The sequence below is a fragment of the Trachypithecus francoisi genome, unplaced genomic scaffold (assembly GCF_009764315.1).
Source record: "Trachypithecus francoisi isolate TF-2019V2 unplaced genomic scaffold, Tfra_2.0 Lachesis_group1, whole genome shotgun sequence".
Classification (NCBI taxonomy): domain Eukaryota; kingdom Metazoa; phylum Chordata; class Mammalia; order Primates; family Cercopithecidae; genus Trachypithecus; species Trachypithecus francoisi.
The window spans coordinates 150,420,688-150,445,261 of NW_022681454.1; the positions used below are offsets into that span (position 1 = coordinate 150,420,688).

General features: G+C 38.3%; 1 protein-coding gene across 6 annotated transcripts in view; it reads left to right on the forward strand.

The window, feature by feature from the left end:
- Window positions 1-24,574, forward strand: part of TMEM131L (transmembrane 131 like) — a 172,504-nt gene that overhangs the window by 110,677 nt on the left and 37,253 nt on the right. For 4 of the 6 annotated variants that reach the window (XM_033215517.1, XM_033215518.1, XM_033215522.1 and 1 more), the window contains 14 exons: window positions 5,468-5,545; window positions 6,038-6,191; window positions 7,788-7,846; window positions 8,153-8,261; window positions 9,426-9,522; window positions 10,049-10,202; window positions 10,818-10,988; window positions 12,404-12,473; window positions 13,575-13,692; window positions 15,749-15,890; window positions 17,151-17,260; window positions 18,472-18,544; window positions 20,928-21,055; window positions 23,241-23,383. In XM_033215517.1, the coding sequence (XP_033071408.1) occupies window positions 5,468-5,545; window positions 6,038-6,191; window positions 7,788-7,846; window positions 8,153-8,261; window positions 9,426-9,522; window positions 10,049-10,202; window positions 10,818-10,988; window positions 12,404-12,473; window positions 13,575-13,692; window positions 15,749-15,890; window positions 17,151-17,260; window positions 18,472-18,544; window positions 20,928-21,055; window positions 23,241-23,383 (1,606 nt within the window). The remainder of the gene's footprint in view (window positions 1-5,467; window positions 5,546-6,037; window positions 6,192-7,787; window positions 7,847-8,152; window positions 8,262-9,425; window positions 9,523-10,048; window positions 10,203-10,817; window positions 10,989-12,403; window positions 12,474-13,574; window positions 13,693-15,748; window positions 15,891-17,150; window positions 17,261-18,471; window positions 18,545-20,927; window positions 21,056-23,240; window positions 23,384-24,574) is intronic. The other 2 variants (XM_033215519.1, XM_033215520.1) reach the window with 1 other exon arrangement.

Here is a 24,574-nt window from a genome sequence, read left to right on the forward strand (position 1 = left end):
GGTTTCATGTGCTTATTACCAGGAACCTCATCCAGCCTCTTGTTCATTCTGTCTGAATTAATGTAGATTCTCAAATATATTAGGCTGTGCTTTATTTACTCTTGGTGATAAGTCATTAAAATGACTTAATACTTAAAGTCTGTTATTTCCTTTACTGTTTAATTGCACACAGTCCCCCCAAATCACACCCTTCTTGTGGCCCAGGGCACTGGCAATTCCTCAGCCAGTGAAGGGAGATGATTGCTTTCTCTCTAGTATCCATTTCCCTAAATTCATACTTCTTCACCACAAAACTGTGGAAATATGTGTCATACAAAAGGAGTTTTAACATTTCTATTTTCTTGACCTTTGCATTTTATCTTGTTATGGTTTTCTAATATATATCCCTGTGTTGATGGATTTTTAGGCCTTTAGGTGCCTAGGAGAAATAGATTTGGTCTATTTTGATTTGTTAAGTAAGTACTGACTGCAATTTAAAACCTGCTATTTTTTTTTTTCTGTTTTTTTACTAACCCCAAGATCTTTGATAAGTCTCTTAACCCCTCCAAGCCACAGTTTCCACCATCTTCTAAAAGGAAATAATACTTTATATGAAGTAATATGAAATATATAAACTATATTAGTACTTTCAATGAAGACTGCTTAAGAAAAAGTTGTTTATAGAATTACTTTTTCTTTTTTCTCTAAAATGTCTGATCTGATTTGTTAAAGGAGTATAGGAGGTTTCAAAACTAGAAAATTAGGTTTTTGTTTGTTTTTCCTGTCTAATCAGCCCAGGCTCACTCTGGATGAGGGCATGGCCTGTTGTCACACAGTGTGCTCGTTGGGGACAGTGGGGGAACTTGTAACCCTAGTGTGTGGTTGCTCCCTGGCTAATATTTTAGTTAGAGTTTCTTTTTTATCAAGATAACATTGCTATTGTTTTTTTTTCTTTTTTTTTTTTTTTTTGGAGACGGAGAGTCTCACACTGTCACCCAGGCTGGAGTGCAGTGGCCCGATCTCGGGTCACTGCAAGCTCTGCCTCGTGGGTTCATGCCATTCTCCTGCCTCAGCCTCCCAAGTAGCTGGGACTACAGGCGCCCACCACCATGCCCGGCTAATTTTTTGTATTTTTAGTACAGATGGGGTTTCACCGTGTTAACCAGGATGGTCTTGATCTCCTGACCTCATGATCCGTCCGCCTTGGCCTCCCCGAGTGCTGGGATTACCGGCATGGGCCACCGCGCCCAGCCCAATTGTTTTGTTCTTTTGAGAAAGACAGATAAGAACTTGAAACTTTTTCCTTTAGCAAAATTAGCGTACTTCTAAAGGGCAGTTTCGAGGTGCTAGAACTCCCCCTTGTGGGATTCTGAAATATGTCCTACAGCGAATGAAACAAAATAATGGTTTTTTAAAATGCCTCTCACTAAGAGAAGAATCTTAATTAAAATGGCAAGTTATAACTACATCCATCCAGAGATTTACTAAGAATGACAAGATATTAGGCTTTGAATCACAGTAAATCACTGTGCAAAATAGGGTTGTTAATTATGTCGAAAACTGTTAATATGATGGTGAATTTTTAATATCTTTTCATTTGAAGAAATATTGTAGGGTAGAGAATTGCCATGTCAGGTTAAGACCTTAACATAGTTAAATTGTTGTCAATTTCTTTAAAAAAAAAAAAAACAAACTTATAAATGTGTACTCTAAAAGTGTGTTGAGATTTTTTCTTCAAATGTTTTTTGAAAGTTTCAGATCAGAAATACACACTGTCAGGTTTTTGTTATCCTTTTATTTTGTAGGCACCATTTACTATTTTCTGTTTCTTGCCCTTTTCAAGCTTCTCTTGCCCTTTTCAAGCCAATTCCGTAGTATCTGTGGCTGTGTGCCCACCTCTGTGCATTCACCAGCTGTTTATTGAGTGCTGATGAAGTGATAGGTGTTGTGCATTCTAAGCACAAGATGCTTAGAATCCCCTGGGGAAGATAGACCTTGACCATGTTGTGAGAAGTGTTACAAAAGGTCAGGTAGAAGTTGCTGTGGTGTCTGAAAGGGATATTTAAGCTGGGACATGAAGCACAAATCAGATTTAGCTAGGTGGAGAGGCGGGTGGGTTGGGGGAGTGGGTGCAAGGCCAAAGGGACAGAAAATTCAAAGGTGGTGAGGCAAGCAGAGCAGAAACTAGACCAGTGAGGTTGGAGCATGAGCAGGGAGGTTGAAACTAGGCAGGTGCCGGAATTTTTTTTTTTTTTTTTTTTTTTTTTTTTTTTGAGGCGGAGTCTCGCTCTGTCGCCCAGACTGGAGTGCAGTGGCGCAATCTCGGCTCACTGCAAGCTCCGCCTCCCGGGTTCACGCCATTCTCCTGCCTCAGCCTCCCGAGTAGCTGGGACTACAGGCGCCCGCCACCTCGCCCGGCTAGTTTTTTGTATTTTTAGTAGAGACGGGGTTTCACCATGTTAGCCAGGATGGTCTCGATCTCCTGGGCAGGTGCCGGAATTTTATAGCTACAGCAGAGGATTTGGGGCTTTTGCCAAGTGAGAAGTCTTTGAAGAGTTTTAAACAAATAGTGGCATGACCAGATTTATATATGGGCAAACTCACTCTTGATGCAGTGTGGAGAGTGGAGTGGAAAGGGCGGAGGTGGATGCAGGGAGACTAGGAGGAAGTTACTGCACCATAATTTTTTTCTACAGTTTAGTGTTGTTAGAGTATTTACTTTGATTTTGTGGGCTTTACAGTCTCTGTTGCAAGTACTGAACTCTGCCATCATAGCATGAAAGCAACAGTAGACAGTCCATAAAGGAATGGGCATGGCTGTGTTCCAATAAAACTTTGTTTACAAAAACAAGCAGCAAACTGGATTTAACCTGTGGGCATAGTTTGCCAACCCCTGATATCTGGGGTATTAAGCAAGAGGAGAAGTGAGTGGGTTTAAGGGCTCACGAAGGAGGTACAATCAGTGTGACTTGGTTATGGATTTCTTTGAGGAAAGTAAGTGAGAAGGTGAAATGAAAGTGGTTTTTGGCCGGGCGCGGTGGCTCACGCCTGTAATCCCAGCACTTTGGGAGGCCGAGGTGGGTGGATCATGAGGTCAGGAGATCGAGACCATCCTGGTTAATACGGTGAGATCCCATCTCTACTAAACAGACAAACAAACAAACAAAAAACAAGTACCTGTAGTCCTGGCTAATTGGGAGGCTGAGACAGGAGAATGGCGTGAACCCAGGAGGTGGAGCTTGCAGTGAGCCGAGATCGCGCCACTGCACTCCATCCTGGGCAACAGAGCAAGACTGTCTCAAAAAATAAAATAAAAATCAGTTTCAGAAAGTGGGCTTTTTCTGTTTATGTCTTTGATGTTGGGATTTGTTCATAGACAAATTTAAAAATCTAGTTCTTCAGGCTGGTGTATTGGTGCACACCTGTAATCCCAGCACTTTGGGAGGCCGAGGTGGGTGGATTGCTTGAGCCCAGGAGTTCAAAACCAGCCTGGGCAACATGGTGAAGCTCCATCTCTACAAAAAATACACAAATTAACCGTGTGTGGTGGTACGCGCCCATAGTCCCAGCTACCTGGGAGGCTGAGGTGGGAAGTTGCCTTGAGCCTGGGAGGTGGAGGTTGCACGAGCCGAGATTGCACTGTCTGACTTCAGGTGGACAACAGAGTGAGACACTGACTCAAAAAAAAAAAAAAAAAAAACTGGTTAAGATTTTAGATTCATTTTACAAATCATGTTATTCTATTTAAGAATACTAGCAGATATGAACAATGATTTCTTTAAAAGAATGTTTAATGTTTGGTCCCATTTACAAACTTAATTTAAACTTCTTAAACATTTTTACTGCATTAAAAATATATTTTAAGAAAAAGAATAAAAGAGTCACGGATCACTACAGCGTTGACCTCCTGGGCTCAATCAATCCTCCCATCACAGCCTTCCTAGTAGCTGGGACTACAAGCGCACATCACCATGCCTGGCTAATTTTGGTATTTTTTCTAGTCGAGACAGGGTTTTGCCATGTCGCCTAGGCTGGTCTCCAACTCCTGGGCTCCAGTGATCCACCGGCTTTGGCCTCCCAAAGTGCCGGGATTACAGACGTGAACCACTGCTGTGCCCGACTTATTCCTTTTTTCTGTAGTTTAATTGCCTGAATGACAATTGAAGTAGTTTAAAATGTATTCTTATATAATGTGCTTGAGTAAGTCTTGTAAATCTAACAAACATAATTGTAGTGATTCTTTTTAGTAATGCATCTTTCCTGGGTTTTTTAGTAGATATTCACTATTAAGCCAGCCTAGGCTTTGGAGAGTGCCTTCTTACCCTGCCGAGATTTGATGTTTGGCCTATGGCTCCCGGGTGGAGTACCTTTTTGGATCACTATGCTAGAGACATTAAACTTAACAAAAGAGGAAGGCTCATAACCCATGTCTTAGATTGACATACTGCGCTAAGTTTTTGCTGTATTCACATGCCTGTAGCCCCCACCCTCCTACCCAAGGTTGTATCCCTTGATTGGATTTTTCACTTTCCTTTTCTTAAATATGTGTTGACATCATCCCAGGTGGCTGTTAAGATCTTTAAATTTGACAGAGTCCTGCATTCTTTTTATATACTTTTGTCTCTTTCATCCGTAACTCTTCCCTGTTAAAAATGATAGTCAACTGAATTTTGGACATCTCTTTCTCTCTCTCTCTTTTTTTTGGTCTAAGTTGAGGGTCATGGTTTCTAGGTCATTTTTTTTTTTTTTTTTTTTTTTTTTGAGGAGGAGTCTCGCTCTGTCGCCCAGGCTGGAGTGCAGTGGCGTGATCTCAGCTCACTGCAAGCTTCGCCTCCCGGGTTCCCGCCATTCTCCTGCCTCAGCCTCCCGAGTAGCTGGGACTACAGGCGCCCGCCACCTCGCCCGGCTAGTTTTTTGTATTTTTAGTAGAGACGGGGTTTCACCGTTTTAGCCAGGAGGGTCTCGATCTCCTGACCTCGTGATCCACCCGCCTCGGCCTCCCGAAGTGCTGGGATTACAGGCTTGAGCTACCGCGCCCGACCGGTTTCTAGGTCGTTGTACTGATGGAAGGCACACTTAGAATTTTGTTACTTTGTAAACCTACTTGAAAATAACAATAAACTCCTGTGTTTAAACAAAATTTTCAGCAAACATTAGAAATGCCAAACTCCAGTGTTCCTGTGTATATTTAGAACATATTCACCTGCTTATGGGTGTAATAAGGAATTTTCATGTTGCCTGAGGAAGAACTTACAATTTTCATTAGAGTGTAAGCTCAGTGACAGTCCTGAGAACAGATTTCTCTGTTTAGCTTACTGTTGTATATCCACTAGAAAGAATAATGTCCAGCATTTAGCAGATACTCAAATATTTATTGAATAAATGAAAAAGTGTGGTTTCTGAATACATGATAGATTGTTTATTATTAGTGTGAGATTGAGCCTTTTACTTACTTTTAAGTTCTTTTCTCCCTTTTTTCTTCTTTTAGGCAGAAACCACTAATACTAGCCTCTTGCAAGTACAACTGGAATGCAGTTTACATAATAAAGTGTGTCAGCAATTAAAGGTAAAATAAAATATGTAGTGTTTTCTCTCTGCTCTCCTTCCTTCCTCTTTGCTTAAAAATAAAACACAAGGCCGGGTGCAGTGGCTCACGCCTGTAATCCCAGCACTTTGGGAGGCCAAGCTGGGTGGATCACAAGGTCAGGAGATCGAGGCCATCCTGGCTAACCTGGTGAAACCCCGTCTCTACTAAAAATCCAAAAAGCTTAGCCAGGCGTGGTGGCGGGCGCCTGTAGTCCCAGCTACTTGGGAGGCTGAGGCAGGAGAATGGCATGAACTCGGGAGGCGGAGCTTGCAGTGAGCCAAGATTGCGCCACTGCGCTCCAGCCTGGGTGAGAGAGCCAGACTCTGTCTCAAAAAAAATAAAACACAAAACAGTATATTCTGTTCTCATACATGTGCCATTACGTTAAATGCTTTTCCTTTCCTCTATAGTTTGAAACCACAAAGTTGAGATTTTTTTTTTCCCCTTTTTTCCTCCTTCCTCCAATCTCAGAGTTGTTACCTGGAATCTGATGATGTTTTGCGTCTACAAATGAGCATAATGGTAACAACGGAAAACTCTTCGAAAGAATTTGAAGAAAACACACAAGATTTGTTAGATCATCTCTCTATTGTTTACGTAGCTACAGATAAATCTGAGACCTCAGGTAAGGTGGGATGTGTAAAATTTTTCATTATATTTTGATGAGTCTGCATCATCATTCTATATAGCATTTATGTGTAGATTGTATGGTAGCAAACCAAGACAAAGAACCTTTGCTTTAATTGTTAAGCGATTGTAGTAGTAACTGGTTCTCAACCTACAACTGCTAAGAAGGCTGTATTATTTTGGGGAGAAGTTAAGTAACAACTGCAAACTGCTCTGAGTTTCCTTAGGAATAATTTTTCTTGATGTTTGGAGACAGTAAGCAAATTATGTGGGCATGACAGTTTAATATAAATATTTACAAAGTATTTGAAGTCTTGGGTTTCTTGTTCCACTTTTAATGATTTGCCTAAGCTCAGTTAACCACATCGTGCTGTTTTGTATTTTAAATAGCTAACAGGTTGCGGTTGCTCCTGGATGCTTGACAAGTTCGGTAGAATTTTAGTGTTCAGTTTTATGAATTTTATCTTTGGAAATGTGTGTCCTACTTATCAGAAATAAATGCATTCATCTGTTTAACTTCCTAAGAACTTTATGTGATCCATGAAATTCGTAACATAGAATATACTAGTATCTTTTGGTTATCATGACTCTTCTGAATGTGACTATATATATGTATTTGTATTCAAAGAAAGGATAGTTTTTATTCTTTGGTTTTTTTTGTTGCTGTTGTTGTTTGGTTTTATTTCTGTTTTTGTTTTTTTAAGACAGGATTTTGCTCTGTAGCCCAGGTGGGAGTGCAGAGATGTGATCTTGGCTCACTGCAACCTCAAACTCCTGGGCTGAAGCAATCCTGCCACCTTGGCCTCCCAAGTAGCTGGGTCCACAGGTGCCCACCACTATGCCTGGCTACTTTAAACATTTTTTTTTTTTGGTAGAGCCAGGGTCTCCCTATGTTGCTCAGGATGGTCTTGAACTCCTGGGCTCAAACAGTCCTCCCCGCTTGGCCTCCCAAAGTTCTGGGATTGCAAGCATGAGCCACCCTGCCCTGCCTTGGCAGTCTTAATTGGTCAAACAGCATTTACCTTTCAGTCTTCAGAGCTGGCTGTGGTAGTGCTGGATCAGCAGGAGAGCTCTCCTGTCCTCGGTGCTTGGTGATTCTCATAACGGCCAGGTGAACATACATGTGGGGCAGATCGCTGACCCGTGGGGACCATTTCTGTTGGTGAGGGCTAAAAGAAAGCCTGAAACTTGAGATCTCAGAATTTTCTTCTTTCCAAATGTGGTTATCTAAATGAGGAAATGAGGGGCTTTCTAATCAACAGGAGAACATAGCTTTATTTGAAGTCATCCAGTTTGTTAATTTCATCCAGAAGTGCATTGTATGACCCTAAACTCAGAATTTTGCTCCTGGTAGTTCCTCATCATTTAGAGGGCTTAGGTTGGAAGGCATTTTTATAAGGATCTTTTTTCTTGTGATTAAAAAAAAAAAAACAGCTCCTAGTTTTGATTTCAGTTTTGAGAAATAAGTTAACGTTTTTTATCGAAATGTGTAATGTGATATTTTAGTTACTACTACATGAAGGTGTGAGAATGAGATGGCTGTTTTAATCTCTGATTAAATACTCTGTTTTAATACTCTGATTCTTTTGGACAGATGATTCAGCAGTAAATATGTATATATTACATTCAGGAAACAGCCTTATATGGATACAGGTAATTGTAAATGCTTACCTAAAGTAAATTTTGAAATAGCAAGTGTGCATGTAATTGTAGAATATGAAGGTTTTTCAGGAACAGAGACAGTGCTTCTGTCTCTTCTGAGAACAGAAGCCCATTTGCCCTTGCTTGAACCTCTGTTTGTATGAAGATTGTCAGCATTCCCTCCATATGGTTATGGCACAGATGCTGAGCAGTTGCTATGTATGGCTGGTCTGTGCTATTTATTCTAACAGTTGATTCAAACTGGATAAATACTCTCCCAGCTGAGAGTAGTAACGTGAGACTTTTCTTCTGTTTCAGGATATACGCCATTTCTCACAGAGAGATGCTCTGTCTCTGCAATTTGAACCACTACTACTACCTACTTCTACAACAAACTTTACAAAAATTGCTTCTTTTACCTGCAAAGGTACAGATTTTTAAACAGATTGTCATTTGACTTTTGTTATCTTGTTGTCATCATGGCAACTCTTTCTACAACTACAGATTAGGCATGGTTTCAAAAAAGTGAAGTGAATGCATTTGATTTCAAGAAGTCCCAGCCTTAATGGTTCTAAGATAGTATGATGTAGAAACTATTGTTGATGCCACTTTTATTCTGCCACATATGTAGGATTTTGAGTTTAAAGCTTAATATTCTCTGTTGATAATGATTAGGAAGGAAAGCACTGTTATGTTTTTGGTGGGAGTCTAAATATGCAGGCTGTTTTCGAGGGAAAATGGCAATCCCTGAAAATTTAAAATGCACATATATGCTCTTTGATCCTTAATTCTAGTTTTAAGAGTTTATCCTCCAGGTATGTGTGTATTCAAAACTGTACCTATAGAAATGTGTGTTTGTGAGGACAGAAGAGCTGAACATCTGTGTTCAGATGTGAGAGAGTGTTCAGAAACATGCATGAACAGTGATGTGAGCAGTGTGTGTACATTTAATTTTTTAAAGAGGATATCTGTGTACTTATACATGCACAGAACACCTGGATGGATGTTGGAGAAACTGCTAACAGCTGCCTCCTCTAAGATAATTGGGAGTCAGGGTGAAGAAAGGTAGACTTTATTTTCACATTTTTTGTTAGTGTTCGAATTTTTAAAAACCATATATATAACTTTAAAAAAGTTGGTTATGAGCATCAGAGAGTTAAGAATTGAACACAAATGACTTAGTGTTATGACCTAAATCGAGGAGAGCTTAAAAGTATTATTTTCATCAATCAGCAGTGCTTTCAAATACAGCTCACTTTCTGCTGGTCAGCTCCCTTTTGCTCTTTAGGTTTTATTCCTTTCTTGCTCGTGCCTCCACACATTCCCCCTTACTCTGCCAAGTGAGCTTCTTGTTTCACTTTTGTCATTTCTGGTAAAGAAGTTGGTTTTAAAAAGTGTGGCTTTCTGGATAATTGGTAACAAAGAAGATGACGGGAACATTTGAGAAAGTAGTTACCTTTATGTCTGATTCACTATTTTAATGGAGACAGAAAAGTGAATAAAAAGTTATAAATAAGACATAGGTCTTTTGTTCAGGCTTAATGAAAGAAAAGGTACTTAAGCTTCACATTTATTTCTTTATACCACAAAGCAGCTACATCCTGTGACAGTGGAATTATGGAAGATGTGAAGAAAACAACACACACTCCAACACTAAAAGCATGCCTCTTCTCTACTGTGGTTCAGGGGTAGGTTACTTCCACTTTCCCTGAAATCTTATGTTGTTGTTGTTGTTTTCCCCTCTAGAAATGGTTTAAAAATATACTGATATGACTTGTATGATTCTCTCTCTCTGGCCTTGCCGTCCCTTGCCTTCACACTGCTAACAGGCAGTGAAAGGGATATTAGCTGAATGGGGAAGAGGAAGTGAAATAATTCAGTTTATGAAACAGGTTCAGTGTCAGGCATCCCAGATGTGTGAAAAGAGTACACATTCACATGGTGTTTCTGAGTTGACTTCAGGTCCTGGTTTGGCCCTGATGACCTCTGTGAGCTGTACTGGACACAGCCTGGTTGCTTCCCCCTGGCTTCTAGTTGCTCCCCATGTGAGCCAGAAGGTTGAAGGAGGTGATTGCTGAGGTCGTCTCTGGCGCTAGCTTTCATTTAGTAACGTTTTATGATGCTCCTGTTTTTGCAGTTAGAGGCTCATAAGAGGGCTGACTTGACTGTTGTCCCACACTCAGGGCTGATAGCATGCATGTCCTCTGTTCACAGGTATTTTAGAATGGACTCTTCTGCAACCCAGTTTCACATAGAGACTCGTGAGAACACATCAGGACTTTGGTCAATATGGTACCGCAACCATTTTGACCGTAGTGTTGTATTAAATGATGTGTTTGTTTCCAAGGAGACCAAGCACATTTTAAAGGTACATATAGTATTTTTTCCCCGAAGTTTTAGCTTATTTTAAGCTTTGTTTAAGGTCAGATGCTGTGAAATTATTTCTATAGAATAATAGAAATTATTCCAATGCTATGAAATTATTTAAATAAAATTTAATTTTAACTTACGATTTTTAAAACATGTATTTTTCTTTTGACATTTTCAGAATTACTTGTAGGAGATTCGTCTTTCTCTCTTTTTAAAAAAACTATTTTTAAAAGAACTCAAAGGGACCAGGATATAACCTTTCAAAATATTTGCTCTTAACATTATTCAAAAATATTATGTATATGGTTTGTTCTAAAAAGGTTATATTTAGTTAAAATGAGCCTGGTTCATGTTAAAATAGTAGGGTTTTTTTGGGCAAAATATCACTTACTGAAATTTCAAGATTATTTTTGTGAAATTTAAAACAGTGTCATCTTTAAGCATTATTTGTAACCTATCATTTCTATAAAAATATTGCAAATTTTGATCTGGAAATAACTGAGTAAAGTCATACTTTCTGAAATATAGAAGAATGTTAGCATCATACTTTATAATGATTTTAATCATAATTAGTGTTAGGAAAAGTAATTTCTCTTGCTTCTTTTCTTTTTAGATTCTGAATTTCACTGGCCCTTTATTTCTACCTCCAGGCTGTTGGAATATATTTTCTTTGAAACTTGCTGTTAAAGACATTGCCATAAATCTATTCACCAATGTATTTTTGACTACAAACATAGGTGCCATTTTTGCAATACCTCTACAGATTTATTCAGCACCAACCAAGGTATTTTCTACAATACTATATGTGTGTTACAGTTTTCTTATTTACTGTTGCTTTTTATTAATCTTTAGTGCTTGAGTTTTATTAACTGGGTTAAGCTCATGTTCTGTAAGGCTAAGAAACTGAAGGGTGGGTATTTCCAGGCTAATCTTGGATGATAAATTGTTCAGACATAGAAATCTTTATTTGGAAAGAGTTTTCTTTTTTATAAAGTAATTTGAAGTTCTGAATGAAATAAGGCATGACCAATAGATTAATAGATATCATTTTCATTTATTTCCAAAATTTGTAGAGCAACGAATATGTGTTAGTGATAGAAAACACAGTTTGGTTTTTAGTACATACTTGCAATGACTTAAGAAATTAGATTGTTAAATGCTTTATTTGGATCTCTTCTAAGTGACTCTCAGTTGCTCGTAATCCTTGAATTTCCTTAGTGGGCCAAGTCTAAAGCCTGAAAATATTCACAATTAAGAAAATGCTTTCTAAAATCTGGGTAAATTGTATTTAATTTAGACTGTCTTAAATGTCTCTTTTTTCTTTAATATTTATTTCTTTTCATTTGGTTATTATTTTTGCTTTTTTTTGCTCCAAGCTATTTTGTATAACTCTGGGTTCTGGTTTTTCTATGCAACATTCATGCAACCATCTTTATTTTTTTCTCACTTATAGTATGGATCTTTCATAGTTAGAAATGTCTCATGCTTAACTAGCTGAAAGCGTGCAGATAGGAATTCTAAAATTAAACAGAGTGTAAGGTTAATTCCATTAATCCATATTTCAAGCAGGAGTGGTTTCTTAGAAATTATTTTTTTTCTATTCAAGAGATGCATATCAGCAGAGTGACTGTGAGAGCAGCAGGCAGGTTTCAGGTGTATGTGGAAGTCATGTGTCTGTACTCTCCATACCTGTAGGAAATGGGAAATTAAATGTCCTGAATAGCTAGGAGTTATAGATCAGCGTACTGTTTCCCAGAAGATTAGGGTTCAGTTAAAAAACAAAAACAAAAACAAAACCTCTAACCCCTGAGAAAGTCCTGAGACTAATTTAATCTTTAAAATTTTTTTTTTTTTTTTTTTTTTTTTTTTACAGCTAGGGTCTCACTCTGTTGCCCAGGCTTCAGTGCAGCCATGTGATCATAATCTTTCATTCAGATGGCAATTTCGTGTCTTGTGGGCCCAGGGGTCATTCTTGTCATTGATTATTGTGCGTGCAGAATCCACTCAGTAACCCTCCTAGGGAGAGACAGTTCAGATTTCTCTGAAAATCCCTAAAGAATTAGAAAGTAACTTTTTGGCTCGTGGTTAAAGGGAAGTTCACTGAGGTGCAGGCCAATGTCTGCTTTGAATTTTAGTGCATTGGGATTTTTATGTTTAGTGCTGTGTTTTAAGTTATTCATATATTACTTTTCAATCTAGGAAGGGAGTCTGGGTTTTGAAGTGATAGCACATTGTGGCATGCATTATTTCATGGGAAAATCAAAAGCAGGTAAGTATTTTGCCCTTAGGCTTTCTGTAGAACTCTAGTTTGGGGGATGGGAAGTAGTGAGGAAAATTAGCATTTGTCAGTGGAATAATTAGTTCTATAAAGGTAATTGCATCATATTCTGTAGAGAGGATGATCATTAACAGAATGACTTAAAATTGTTAAGAACCCTCCAGAAACACCTGGGGTACTTGTATAAAGAATGCCCCCTTATTATCTAGTAGCTTGTACTTCCGCAAGGGATTTTTTTTCAAATAACATTGTTTGATCATCATAGCCCCCATAGGAAAAATTGGAAGATTCTGATTCTTTTGTAAAAGAACTGACTAGAAGTTAGTAAAAATAACTTGGAATTGTATTTGAGGACTTAAGTTATAGGAGTGTAAACATCTTGCAGAGGGTGCTGGTTATGATTTGAGACTGAAGGTCTAGTGTTGAGGTACAAGCTGTTTCTTGTTTTGGGGGTTTTTTTGGTGTTTTTGTTTGTTTGTTTTTGTCTTGATTTATAAAGATATTTAAGGAGAGTTTTAAAAGTATAGTGTTTTTTTTTTTTTTTTTTTTTTTTTTTTTTAAAGATTCTCACCTCTCCTTCCTGATACCCTCCTTAGCAAGACAGAGCAAATCTGTTGGTAGAATGAGGTGAACAATAGACCAGTTATAAACATGCACCTTCTCTAGGATCGCCTCCTGGTCTGTGCCCCCTTTCAAGAACTACTGTTTTCCCTCAGCACTCTAGATGGTGACCTGGAAGACTTGTTGATTAGCATGTGTGTGGAAGGAGTTTCACATTTTAGATTTAAAGCTGTTAAAAATGTTCCAAGTGTAATTTTGTTTCAGGCTGTATTCATGAGCCATGTGTCTTTTACGTTGTTACCTTTACATAATTCGATTTAGTTTTGTTTTACGACATGTTGTTTAATTTGATATCATTTACCATTGAGTTAGAGGGACTTTTAATTAATAAGCAGCAGAGGACAGAGGTGGCATTTATTAACCCTACAGTCCTCTCAGTTTAAGAAGTTTAATATTCAGCCCTTGGCATTATTTACTTAAGTGAATTATGTTTTCTGTAAATCTAAATATGGAATCTGATCTAACTTTTAGGAAATCCTAACTGGAATGGGAGCCTTTCTCTTGATCAGTCTACTTGGGATGTGGATTCTGAACTTGCAACTAAATTGTATGAAAGATGGAATAAATATAAAAATGATGACGCCTGCAAGTATGTCTCCACTGTCTGCTTTTTTGTTCAGTAGTGGGGAGACACTGTTATGGTAGTCCCTCCTTACCTGTGGGGATACATTCTAAGACCCCCCCACCCCAACCCCACCATGGATGCCTGAAACTGTAGCAAACCCTATATACGATGCATGAATTTATTTTTCCTTTATCATAATTTCACAAATAGAAGATTCGTTCTTACTGTAAATCTTAGCAGTCTCAGCATACAATTTTTTTCTATTAAGTCAACAACTTTTCACCTTTTTGGGTAAAAGGAAACATTTTATGGCTTCTCTTTGGCATATTTGAATTGTCAGCATCACTGTTCTTGCACTTTAAAGCCATTATTAAGTCAAGTAAGGGCTACTTGAACAAAAGCACTGTGATGCCAGGACAGTTGACCTGATGACTGAGATGGCTACTAAGTGACTAGCAGGCAGGTAGTGGATCCAGTGGGATATGCTGGGCAGAGGGATGGTTTGCGTGTCCCAGACAAGATGGAGTGGGGCGGCTTGAACTTTCATCATGCTACTCAGTACTGTGTGTAATATAAAGGTTAGGAATTATTTCTGGAATTTTTTGCTTAATATTTTCAGACCCCAGTTGATCACAGGTAACTGAAACTTTAGAAAGCAAAACTGTGCATAAGGGCCAACGACTGCACACAGTATTTTATTGATATTACAGTCCTTAGTTTCTAGTGATTGATACTTCTCTCCAGCTTTTAATTTTGACAAATTTCAAACCTCAGACGTTGATAGTACAGTGAATTCTCAGATATTCCTCATCTAGATTTTCTTCACCAGATGTTCACATTTTATCACTTTTGCTTTATTTCTCTCTATATGTGTACACACACACATAGAAACACACACACACAGACTTTTGCCATGTCATTGAAAGTGAGCTGTAGATGTCATACTTCAACTCTCAATACTTTATTAGGAAATTCTTTATTTCCTAAGGAGAATATTTTCTTGTATCTAACTATACTACCGTTGCATACCCAACAAACTTGACATTCATATAATTATATTGTTTAATATACAGTCTGTGTTAAAAATTTTCCCTAGTTGATCCAGTAGTGTTCATTATAGCTGCTTTTTTCTTTATCTTTTCTTTGAATCCAGAATCCATTTAAAGGTCACGCATTGCATTTGGTTGTCATGTTTTCTTAGTTTTCTTTAGACTAGTGTTCCTACCTTTCATCATCTTTCATCATGTTGAGACTTTTCAAAAGTTCAGGCCAGTTGTTTTATAAAACATTCCACACTCTGAATTTTTCTGTTTGCTTCCTCAAGTTCATGATCTGGTTAAAAGTTTTTGCAAGAATATGAGTTACCTGGTTGAACTTGTGTCTGTATTCTTTCATCTCATCAGGAGGTACATAAATGTCAGTTTGTTCCATTACTGGCATTGCTAAGTTGAGTCACTTGGTTTAGGTGATGAGTGACAGAACTCTCCATTATACATACCTTTTTCCTTGTATAATTAATAAATCTGTGCTGTGACAATTTGATAAATTACCATATAAATGCCCTGTTCCCTAAGGATGTTTCATCCCATGGTTTTAGTATTTATTGATAATCCTTGCTGGAATCAGTTGTTAGACTAATGGCTGCAGAATGATGTTTCTGATTATTTTGTTCATTCTACATTTATTGGCAGATTTTTTTTTCTAAAAGAGTGTTTCTCTTGCTTTTAAGCATCACTCTGATTCTTTAGTTGCAGTGTTGTACTCTCTTACCATCACTATAATTTTTGATGATAAATTGTTCCAGATTTGGCTGGTAGGAGCTCTTCGGCTGGCTTGTGTGGTCCCTTGAAATGTTCCTGTTGTTGTTTGAGTGCTTCCTTGCTTTCTAGTAAAACAGGGCTTTGTAGGGTCAATCTTGTACTTTCCCATCCCCAGACCTAGAGTAAACCATTTCCCCAAGAGCCCTTTTCCTTTAAGTGGGAATAGTATTTAGTGATTTCCCTAAATAACAAAATTATTAAATATTAAATTTTTTTAAAAAAAATTATTTTTCATAATAGTTTCTTTATCAATTAAACAGGAGGAATGTTTTGGGAACCACTCGATTTGCCCACTTGAAGAAATCCAAGGAGTCAGAGTCCTTTGTTTTCTTTTTGCCTCGTTTGGTTGCAGAGCCTGGCCTCCTGTTAAACTTCAGCGCAACTGCCCTTAGGAGCAGCATGGTGAGGACCGTGTGTCTTTCCATCTCTTTGTCAGTGACTCCCCAGTGCATGGGTTTTCAAAGTACCAGATTTTCCACCTAGAGCTACTATTTCAAAGCCAAAATGAAGGAGATGTCAAAAGAACTAGATGAGCAGTAAAACTCTAAGCAGACTGAAAACGCATGAAACAAATAGACTTTGAATTGAATGTACACTTCATAAATGTGTCAGTTAACAAAGTACTCAACTGCAGACAGCAGAGAAAATCTTGACTGGCTTAATTAGGAGTCGTTTTATAACAAGAAGCTCAAAGGAGAGACGTCCAGAGGAAGTCAGGTTGTGCTCCTTGTGATGCCATCAGGGACTGAGGCTTCTGTCCCTGTCTACTGTCCATCCTTAGCGTGTTGGCTTCGGTGCTTGTCTGTGCCTCTCTTGTCCAGCTCTGGTGGCAGGAAGACTGGGCAAAGAGAAGGAGGTGCCTCCAGCAGACTTCCATTTGTGTCTCATGGCTAAGAACTCTATACCACACATGACGTGAATTATAATGTATGCCATATCAGGTGCCCATAGATTTTCTTGGGGATGACATCCTCAGGCCGGTTTTTAACTTTTTATTTTTAAATGATTTCAACTTAGAGAAAAGTTTCAAGAGTAGTATATCAGGAGCTCCCAAAGAGAAAATCAGGAGCTTGCAAAAAGAAAAGAATCTTTTTGCAAAGATTTCTCAATTTTTAATGTTTGCCACACTTGCTTGAACATTCTCTTTCTGCATACACGTATCTTTGTGAGCCATCTGAGTGTCAGACGTTACACCCTCTTACCTCTGACTTTCAGTGTGAATTATTTAAGAACAAGGGCTTTTTTCTGAACCAGAGTATAATGATCAAAATCAGAAAATGATGGTGTTATTTAATCTATGGTATATATATATACAGTATATATGTACATATACTACATATATACAGTATATGTAGATCAAGTGTTTTCAGAGATCCCACTGTCATACTTTACAGCATTTTTTTTTCTAGTTCAGAATCTAGTCCAGGATTTCTCATTTTATTGGCAGGTCTTTTTAGTCTCCTTTAATCTTCCCCAGCCGTTCTTTGCCTTTTATGACATACACATTTTTGAAGCGTGCTGGCCATTTATTTCCTATGATGTTTCTTGATTGGAGTTACGTGATGTTTCCTCATGATTAGGTTATGCTTTTTTTGGCCAGAGTATCTCAGGAGGGATGCAGTGTCGCTCTCAGGGTTTTAACTTTTCTTTCCTCACACCTAGGTAAAGTACTTTGTGGTGCAGAACCCGTCCTCTTGGCCGGTCTCCTTGCAGCTCCTGCCTCTCTCCTTGTACCCTAAACCCGAAGCCCTAGTACACCTGCTCCACAGATGGTATGAAGACTTTTTTTTTTTTTCTGAGAGGCAGTTTGGGAAGTGCTGGGAAGACTTAGAATTACTTCGTGTCCTACAGTATTTCAACCAGGACCTGTGTGTGGATGTGGACACAGTATTAACCCATTAGCTCATGGACCTTGGGCATCCTGCCCCTTGTGCGTGTGATTGGATGGAACTACCTGGCCCTGTGTGTTATGTGGCATCTTCAGTGTTAACTGTGTGAAGTCCACTAACCAACAGAACATCCTTTTCTTTAGCGAGGGAACCTATATCATCATTTTTTCTTCACATATACTCCTAACATTTAGTCTCACAATCATGGTGATTTCTGGGCAGCATAAATAAGTTTAGTGTTTTAGTCCAGTTGGCCCTCCATATCTGCAGGGGAATTGGTCGCAGAACCCCTCGGATACTAAAATCCCAAGGATGTTCAAGTCCTTTAAAACCATTGATGGAAAAATTGGCCCTCCTTATTTGAGGGTTCTCCACCTGTGGTTGGTTGAACCTGCTGGTTTGGGACCTGCAGATGCAGAGGGTTTAATGTATATTCTTGTCTAGCACTAAACAGGAAGAGATGATAATTCGCTCATGTCTGTTATATCTTGTTTTCACACAATCACAGTTTTACTCAGAATGTTTCCAGCTTCTCGTTTAGTAAGATCCACCCTTATCCCAGGGTTTCTCAGCTTTCGCAGTATTGATATTTTGGACCAGATGGTTCTACCATTCTGTTTGGTGGGGGTGGGAGGGGCCATCTTGTGTGTCGAAGGATGTTTAGCATCATTCCTGGCTTCTACCCACTAGTTGCCAGTAGGACCTCCCCAGCTGTGACAGCCAAAAATGTTTCCAGACGTCGCCCAGTGTTTCCCATGGGATAAAATTGCCTTTGGTTGAGAGTCACTTTTTTTCCAAAAAAATTGCTTTATATTTAGAGCTTCTGTCACCATCTGCTTCCTTATATTGTATGATGCCAAAGTCATTCATTTAGCAATATTTATTGATCACTGACAATATGGCAGATATGGGTGTGGCAATGTGGAATGGACCTGGGACACAGTGGTGACAGGATGGGATGAATTTTGTGTGTATGTGTGTGCACAAACATGTACTCACCTATGTATAAATGTATATGTGTGCACACACTTACTAAACCTTTCTTTATTGGCAGATGTGAGTGCTATTTTAAACATTTGCTTTTTTCCTTATAGGTTTGGCACTGATATGCAGATGATTAATTTCACAACTGGTGAATTCCAGCTCACTGAAGCTTGCCATTACCTGGTAGGATGTTATCCTAACACAGAAAAAAGAATGCCGACAAACTAGACACATGAGCATATGGGCCTCACTGATTTATGTTTAAAATGTCTTTTATGTACTATATATGGCTCTTTTATTTTTATTCTCTAGGTATTAACAATGCATAGCAGATTTTTCCAGTTAACTAATGCAATGGGAGCTGGGTTTATGTTAGCTCTAAATCATTTTAATTTGATGATTTAGAATCATGTGAGTAAAGAAATAACAGTTGAACTGAGCTTTGTAGAAAACCGTGAAACTCGAGACCCCAGAATTATAATTCTCTTAAGATTCCTTGGCCCTCAAATTCTTTTTTAAGGCAAGGTAAGGTAAAAACAAATACATTTTAAAAAATCTTTTCTTACTAAACTGTGTTCCTGTTTTTAGCAAGTTGCCCAATTTCTGTGATGTTTACTCTATCTATAAAAAAGGACTACTCTAAATTTCTGAAGCCTGTGGGCAATCATGAGGTCTTGCCCAAATACTTAGGCGTAGGAGTAAACATGTCATGTGGTGAAGATGCTGTTTGCCTGGGGACTTGGCAGCCTAACTTCTCGGTTTCCACTCAGTCATTCCATGGCTCTTTGTACATAGCTGAGTGTTGGCCCTGCAGGTATTCTGTGTTTCATACCAATTCAAAAGTGGAACATCTGTTGACATAAAATACATACATATACATATAAACTCACATATGCAGATAACTCTGTTTTTACTACACATACACATTTAAGCGCCTTGAGTATTTTCTTCTTCTTTATCCCTCCAAAAATATACTGTTGGCTCTAGATTAATTTCAATAACAGAAGGAGGAAGACCACAGGTAACCCATTGTCACAGACTCTCCTTTCTTTTCTTAAGTGTTGAGGCAGCATTGGTGCAGGGAGGGGTGAAGCCTTGCACCCAGGTGTGGTCTTATTCTTGTTAGTGAGCCTGCCCCTCTCTCTCCATCTCAGTTTCTCTACCAGGAGGTCTTCAAGGCTATTCAAGATAATTAGTCCAAAATACTAAGTGATACCTTGCCTCACTGGTATTCAGTCACGACATCTTGAAATTCTAAAAATAATGCCCATTTATTTTAAATCTAAATATTCTATTTAGATGTGAATAAATGATACAACTCATTTGGAAAAAGTTTTTATCTATGACAGAATATTTTTCCCAAGAAATATTATACATTTTGGGATAAGGGAAATTATTGCTATTGTTAATTTATGACATTGGCGAAAAGAATAGTTAATATCAGTGCCTTGAAAACACTGAGTTAAAATTTAACTCAAAATTGTTATTAGAATTCTTCGTCATGTAAAGAAAGGCTTCCTGCATTTTGATTTTGCTGATTTGCTTTTAGAAATATAGTTCCTTTGGTTAAGAGCATTGGAATTTTTTATATACCCTAAAAATGTCAGTGCCTGGCATATAAGAACCATTTAAATAATAGAGGTGCTATTTTTACTGTAAGTTTTACACCAAAAGTCAGCATCTTTTAAATTCGGTATTCATATTACATGCATAAAACGGGCTATTCCTTCATGGAGTTTATAATTCTAATAAAAATGAATCAGATAATCAAATACTATTACTGTTTCTTTTTTTCAGGTGGCATGGGTAACACTAGCAATAATTGAAAGATAAAATTAAAAGTTAAAAACAAAGAGAAATAATATTCTTCAGATTATATAATAGCTCTAAGAAATTATGCATTGTTTTTAGTGAGATGAGCTAGAAAAAGCAGTGGAAAGAGGGAAAGTCCACTTAACAAAAAGATAAAAAAATTAAACCTTGGGTACTGAATTTAGAGCACAAGTTTTATGCAAAAACAAAACAAAACAAAAAACACCAAAAGACATCTTGGAGAACATAGAGGAAGATGTGAGTAAATAAAGATCTTTCTTCTGACTGGAGATACTAAATATAATAAAGATGATTTCTATATAAACTTAAATTCAATATAAAGAATTTATATAAAGAGATCTTTGGTTGTCCAATGGTGGGTGAGTGGTCTTGTCAGATTGCTTTAGCATTCAAGCAGAGGTTGTCCGGTCTGTTTTCTGATGGATGATTTACATTCAGAGCATCTTTGTCTAGAAAGCTAGCCCCAACTTCCATCCAAACCAGGAAGCAAATCCCCTCTCCAGCATCTGTGTCAGGTTGTCCTATAGCCTCTGCCTGTGTTTCTTAGCTATGCTCAGAAGCTGTTTATTGGAGTGAACTCTCAGGATAAGCAAGTTCAAACAGGTTGATTAGGATGATGAAATCTGGGCATTAAAAGAAAAGCAATCATGTTTAAATTCTAGGATGCGCTTAATGACAATGGAAGCTTGCTTTCTAGGAGTATGACATTGTTTAATTTGTTAATAATTTGCAGGGTACACATTCTGAGGAATCCAGGTTTGGCATCCTCCACTTACATCTGCAGCCTTTGGAAATGAAAAGGGTTGGCGTAGTTTTCACACCCACTGACTATGGAAAAGTTACCTCACTCATACTAATCCGGTAGGTGTGTTCCTGTTGTAGAATCTGTTTCTTTCTCGCTGACTCATCTGTGTAAATCTCTTTAGCTGATAGTTGACATTTACTTCTCAATCAGACCTTCAGGATGAAGACTGTGTTGCAGGGTAGGAAGAAGTGGAAGCTGAGAAAGAGGTCACTGGAGGCTTGATATGTAATCGCCAGGGCCTCAGTCTCCTCTCTTCTCCAACAGGGAGTGTGCATGCCTGTCTCCAGGAGAGGTAGTGCTTTCCACACAGTGGCTTCTCGTCCAACTGTCTCAAAAGGCAGAACACACTCATGCAAATCTGTCCTTAGCATAGAAAGATCATTAAAGGACTGCTGTAGATATTTTCAGTCTTTAGTATTTGAACAAACTTGTATCATTTTCATCTCTTTTTTGCTCCTGGAATTCTCAGTAGCCCAAAGGACAACAGAAAAGGCGTTTCATTCAGCCCATTGGCTCTTTTTATTCCTTTTCTTCCTTTGAAATGAGTTACTGCTAACTGATGTAAGTACGCTAAATGTTTCATTTTTAAATTGTTTTCATCTTTAGGTAGTCTTGAAAGGCTTTTAAAAATTTACAGTAAATACAGATGTATCTTGAAGCTCTATGTATTAGTGAGAAGTATAACACAAATTTAATTTTTAATAAATGACATTTGAGTTATTTTTTAAAAACTTGTAGTATCAGATCACCTGGCAAAAAATTTATTATTCAGGATTTTCTTTAATATATAAGTTTGTTCTTCTGCAAATGAGTGATACTAAAAAAAGGTAAAGTTCTTGAGTTTATTTATTAAGCATTTTAACTAAAAATACTTAATGCCCTGTTGACTTAGTGTTTCTTTTTTCTGTTTATTTTTTTCTTTTTAAAAGTTTTTTTTTTTGACTTGGTGTTTTATTTAAACCAGCTTTTCGTTGAAGAACTAAGGTCCCAGGAAGTGCAGAGACAAACTTTATTTCACCCCAGGTTGAACTATCTCATACTTGAAAAGAAAGTCTAAATTTTTCGTAGAAGTTAATTTATTTCTGGTAGTTTCTGTCCTGTAAATAACATCAGTCATCTATTACTCCATCACTTAAAGGTATTTAAATGGTTAATAAAGTCTCTTAATCCTTTAAAGATGTAAAGCTGTTTCAGTGTATTCTATATAATTACAAAAGTAAAATGAATTCTCTTGCTGCTTCTATAATATTTACATTATGAGGAGTGGCTTTCATTCCAATATGCATCATTTAAAAATCGTTTCCAGGCCAGGTGTAGTGGCTTATGCCTGTAATCCCAGTACTTTGGGAGGCCGAGGCGGACAGATCACCTGAGCCCAGGAGTTCGAGACCAGCCTGGGCAATGTGGTGAAACCTTGTCTCTACAAAAATACAAAGTATTAGCGGGGCGTGGTGATGCTTGCGTGTGGGCCCAACTACTTGGGAGGCTGAGGTAGGAGGATTGCCTGAGCCTGGGAGGTTGAGGCTGCAGTAAGCGGTGGTCATGCCACTGCGCTCCAGCTTGGGTGGCAGAGCAACATCCTATCTCCTAAGTAAATGAATAAAAATTTTAAAAAATAAAAATCATTTCCACCTTTTTGTCCTGGAATTTCAATTAATGAAAAGATACATGCTAGTCTGAATTACTATTTGATAAAAACCTGACTAGATACATGTTATTTATGGGGTGATATTTTAAATCTTCACTTCAAAAGAAACAGTAGAATTTTATGTCTAGTATCATCCCTAAGGCAGAATTTCTTACGATTACTATGAAAACACCTTAATTCACCCTGTAAATAAGTTTTATCATTTTGTCTAAATTTATTAGTGTTTGTGTTCCCCAGTTTATTTCTTCAGTTTTTTTTCTCGAATGTCTGATCACTACCCTGGTTTCTAGTTATTAGAAAAACATATGAGGCTACATGTGTGGGCTGTAGTTGGAAGGGGGTCATAATTGTTTGCATGTTCTTGCTGCAGTCAGCTCACTTTGGTACTTGGCAGTGGCAGCTTCCCTTGCCTGTGGCTGCACCCTTGTTCTGTGAGATGGAAGACGATTCCACACTATTTAAATTGATTTTCTGTTTTAAAACTTCAAAAAAGTTTAAAAATATTCTTGCTAACTGGGAATATTTAAATTCAAGTACATTGTACTTTGTGACTCCATGTAATGCCTTTTTATTTGTATTTCCTTTCACTACAGGAATAACTTGACTGTTATTGACATGATTGGCGTGGAAGGATTTGGAGCGAGAGAGTTATTAAAAGTGGGTGGAAGACTTCCAGGTGCAGGAGGCTCCCTCCGATTTAAGGTGCCCGAGTCCACACTGATGGACTGCCGTAGACGTGAGTTCATATGCGTGGCACTCTTGACAGGGAAGGTTGGCATTAAAACTGAGAGTGAAAGGGTTCTATACATTCTAAATTTTAAATTCTAAAATTTAAAATTGTTAAATTCTAAATTCTAAAAATTTATGGTAAATTCATTGTATTGATGCAAATAATGAAATCAGGCAAATATTTGAGCATATATAGGCTGGTACCCCTGGATTAGAGTGGTATCTTTAGATATTTAACTCAGGTAATAGACATAAGCTAGGTGGTAGTGCAGGCCTTTACTAATCTGTTCTCATATTGCTGTAAAGAAATTCCTGAGACTGGGTAATTTATAAACAAAAGAGGTTTAATTGGCTCATGGCTCTGCAGGCTGTACAGGAAGCATGATGCTGGCATCCGCTCAGCTTCTCATGGTGCTAAACCATGAGAGACCACCCCCATGATCCATTGACCTCCCATCAGGTCCCACCTCTAACATTGGGGATTACAATTGAACATGAGATTTTGGTGAGGATGCAGATCGAAACCATATCAGCACCTATAGTCCCAGCTACTCAAGAGGCTAAGGTGGGAGAATCACTTGAGTTCAGGAGTTTCAGGCCAACCCGAGCAACATAGCAAGACCCCCTCTCTAAAACAAACAAACCAAAAAGATACAAGGGAAAAAAGAGTGCGTAATTGCTGAATTATCAGAGTAGTGTTAAACATTTAAAATAAATACACGAAGCAGTTCATTTGGCTGTCAGTTACCTAATCACAGAAAATCACTGAAATGATGACTGGAGAAAACATTAAAAGTGTGCTAACCAATAGCACTTTTTGTGATGATGAAAATATTCTGTTTCTCTGTCATCCAAGATAGTAGCCACTAGCCACATGTGGTTAAGAAGTCTTTAAAAATGGCGGGGCACGGTGGCTCACGCCTGTAATCCCAGCGCTTTGGAAGGCTGAGGTGGGCAGATCACCTGAGATCAGGAGTTCGAGACCAGCCTGGCCAACATGGTGAAACCCCATCTCTACTGAAAACACAAAAATTACCCAGGCGTGGTGTCGCATGCCTGTAATCCCAGCTACTCAGGAGACCGAGGCAGGAGAATCGCTTGAACCCAGGAGGTGGAAGTTGCAGTGAGCCGAGATCGCGCCAGTGCACTCCAGCCTGGGTGACAAGAGTGAAGACTTCGTCTCAAAAAAGAAAAAAAG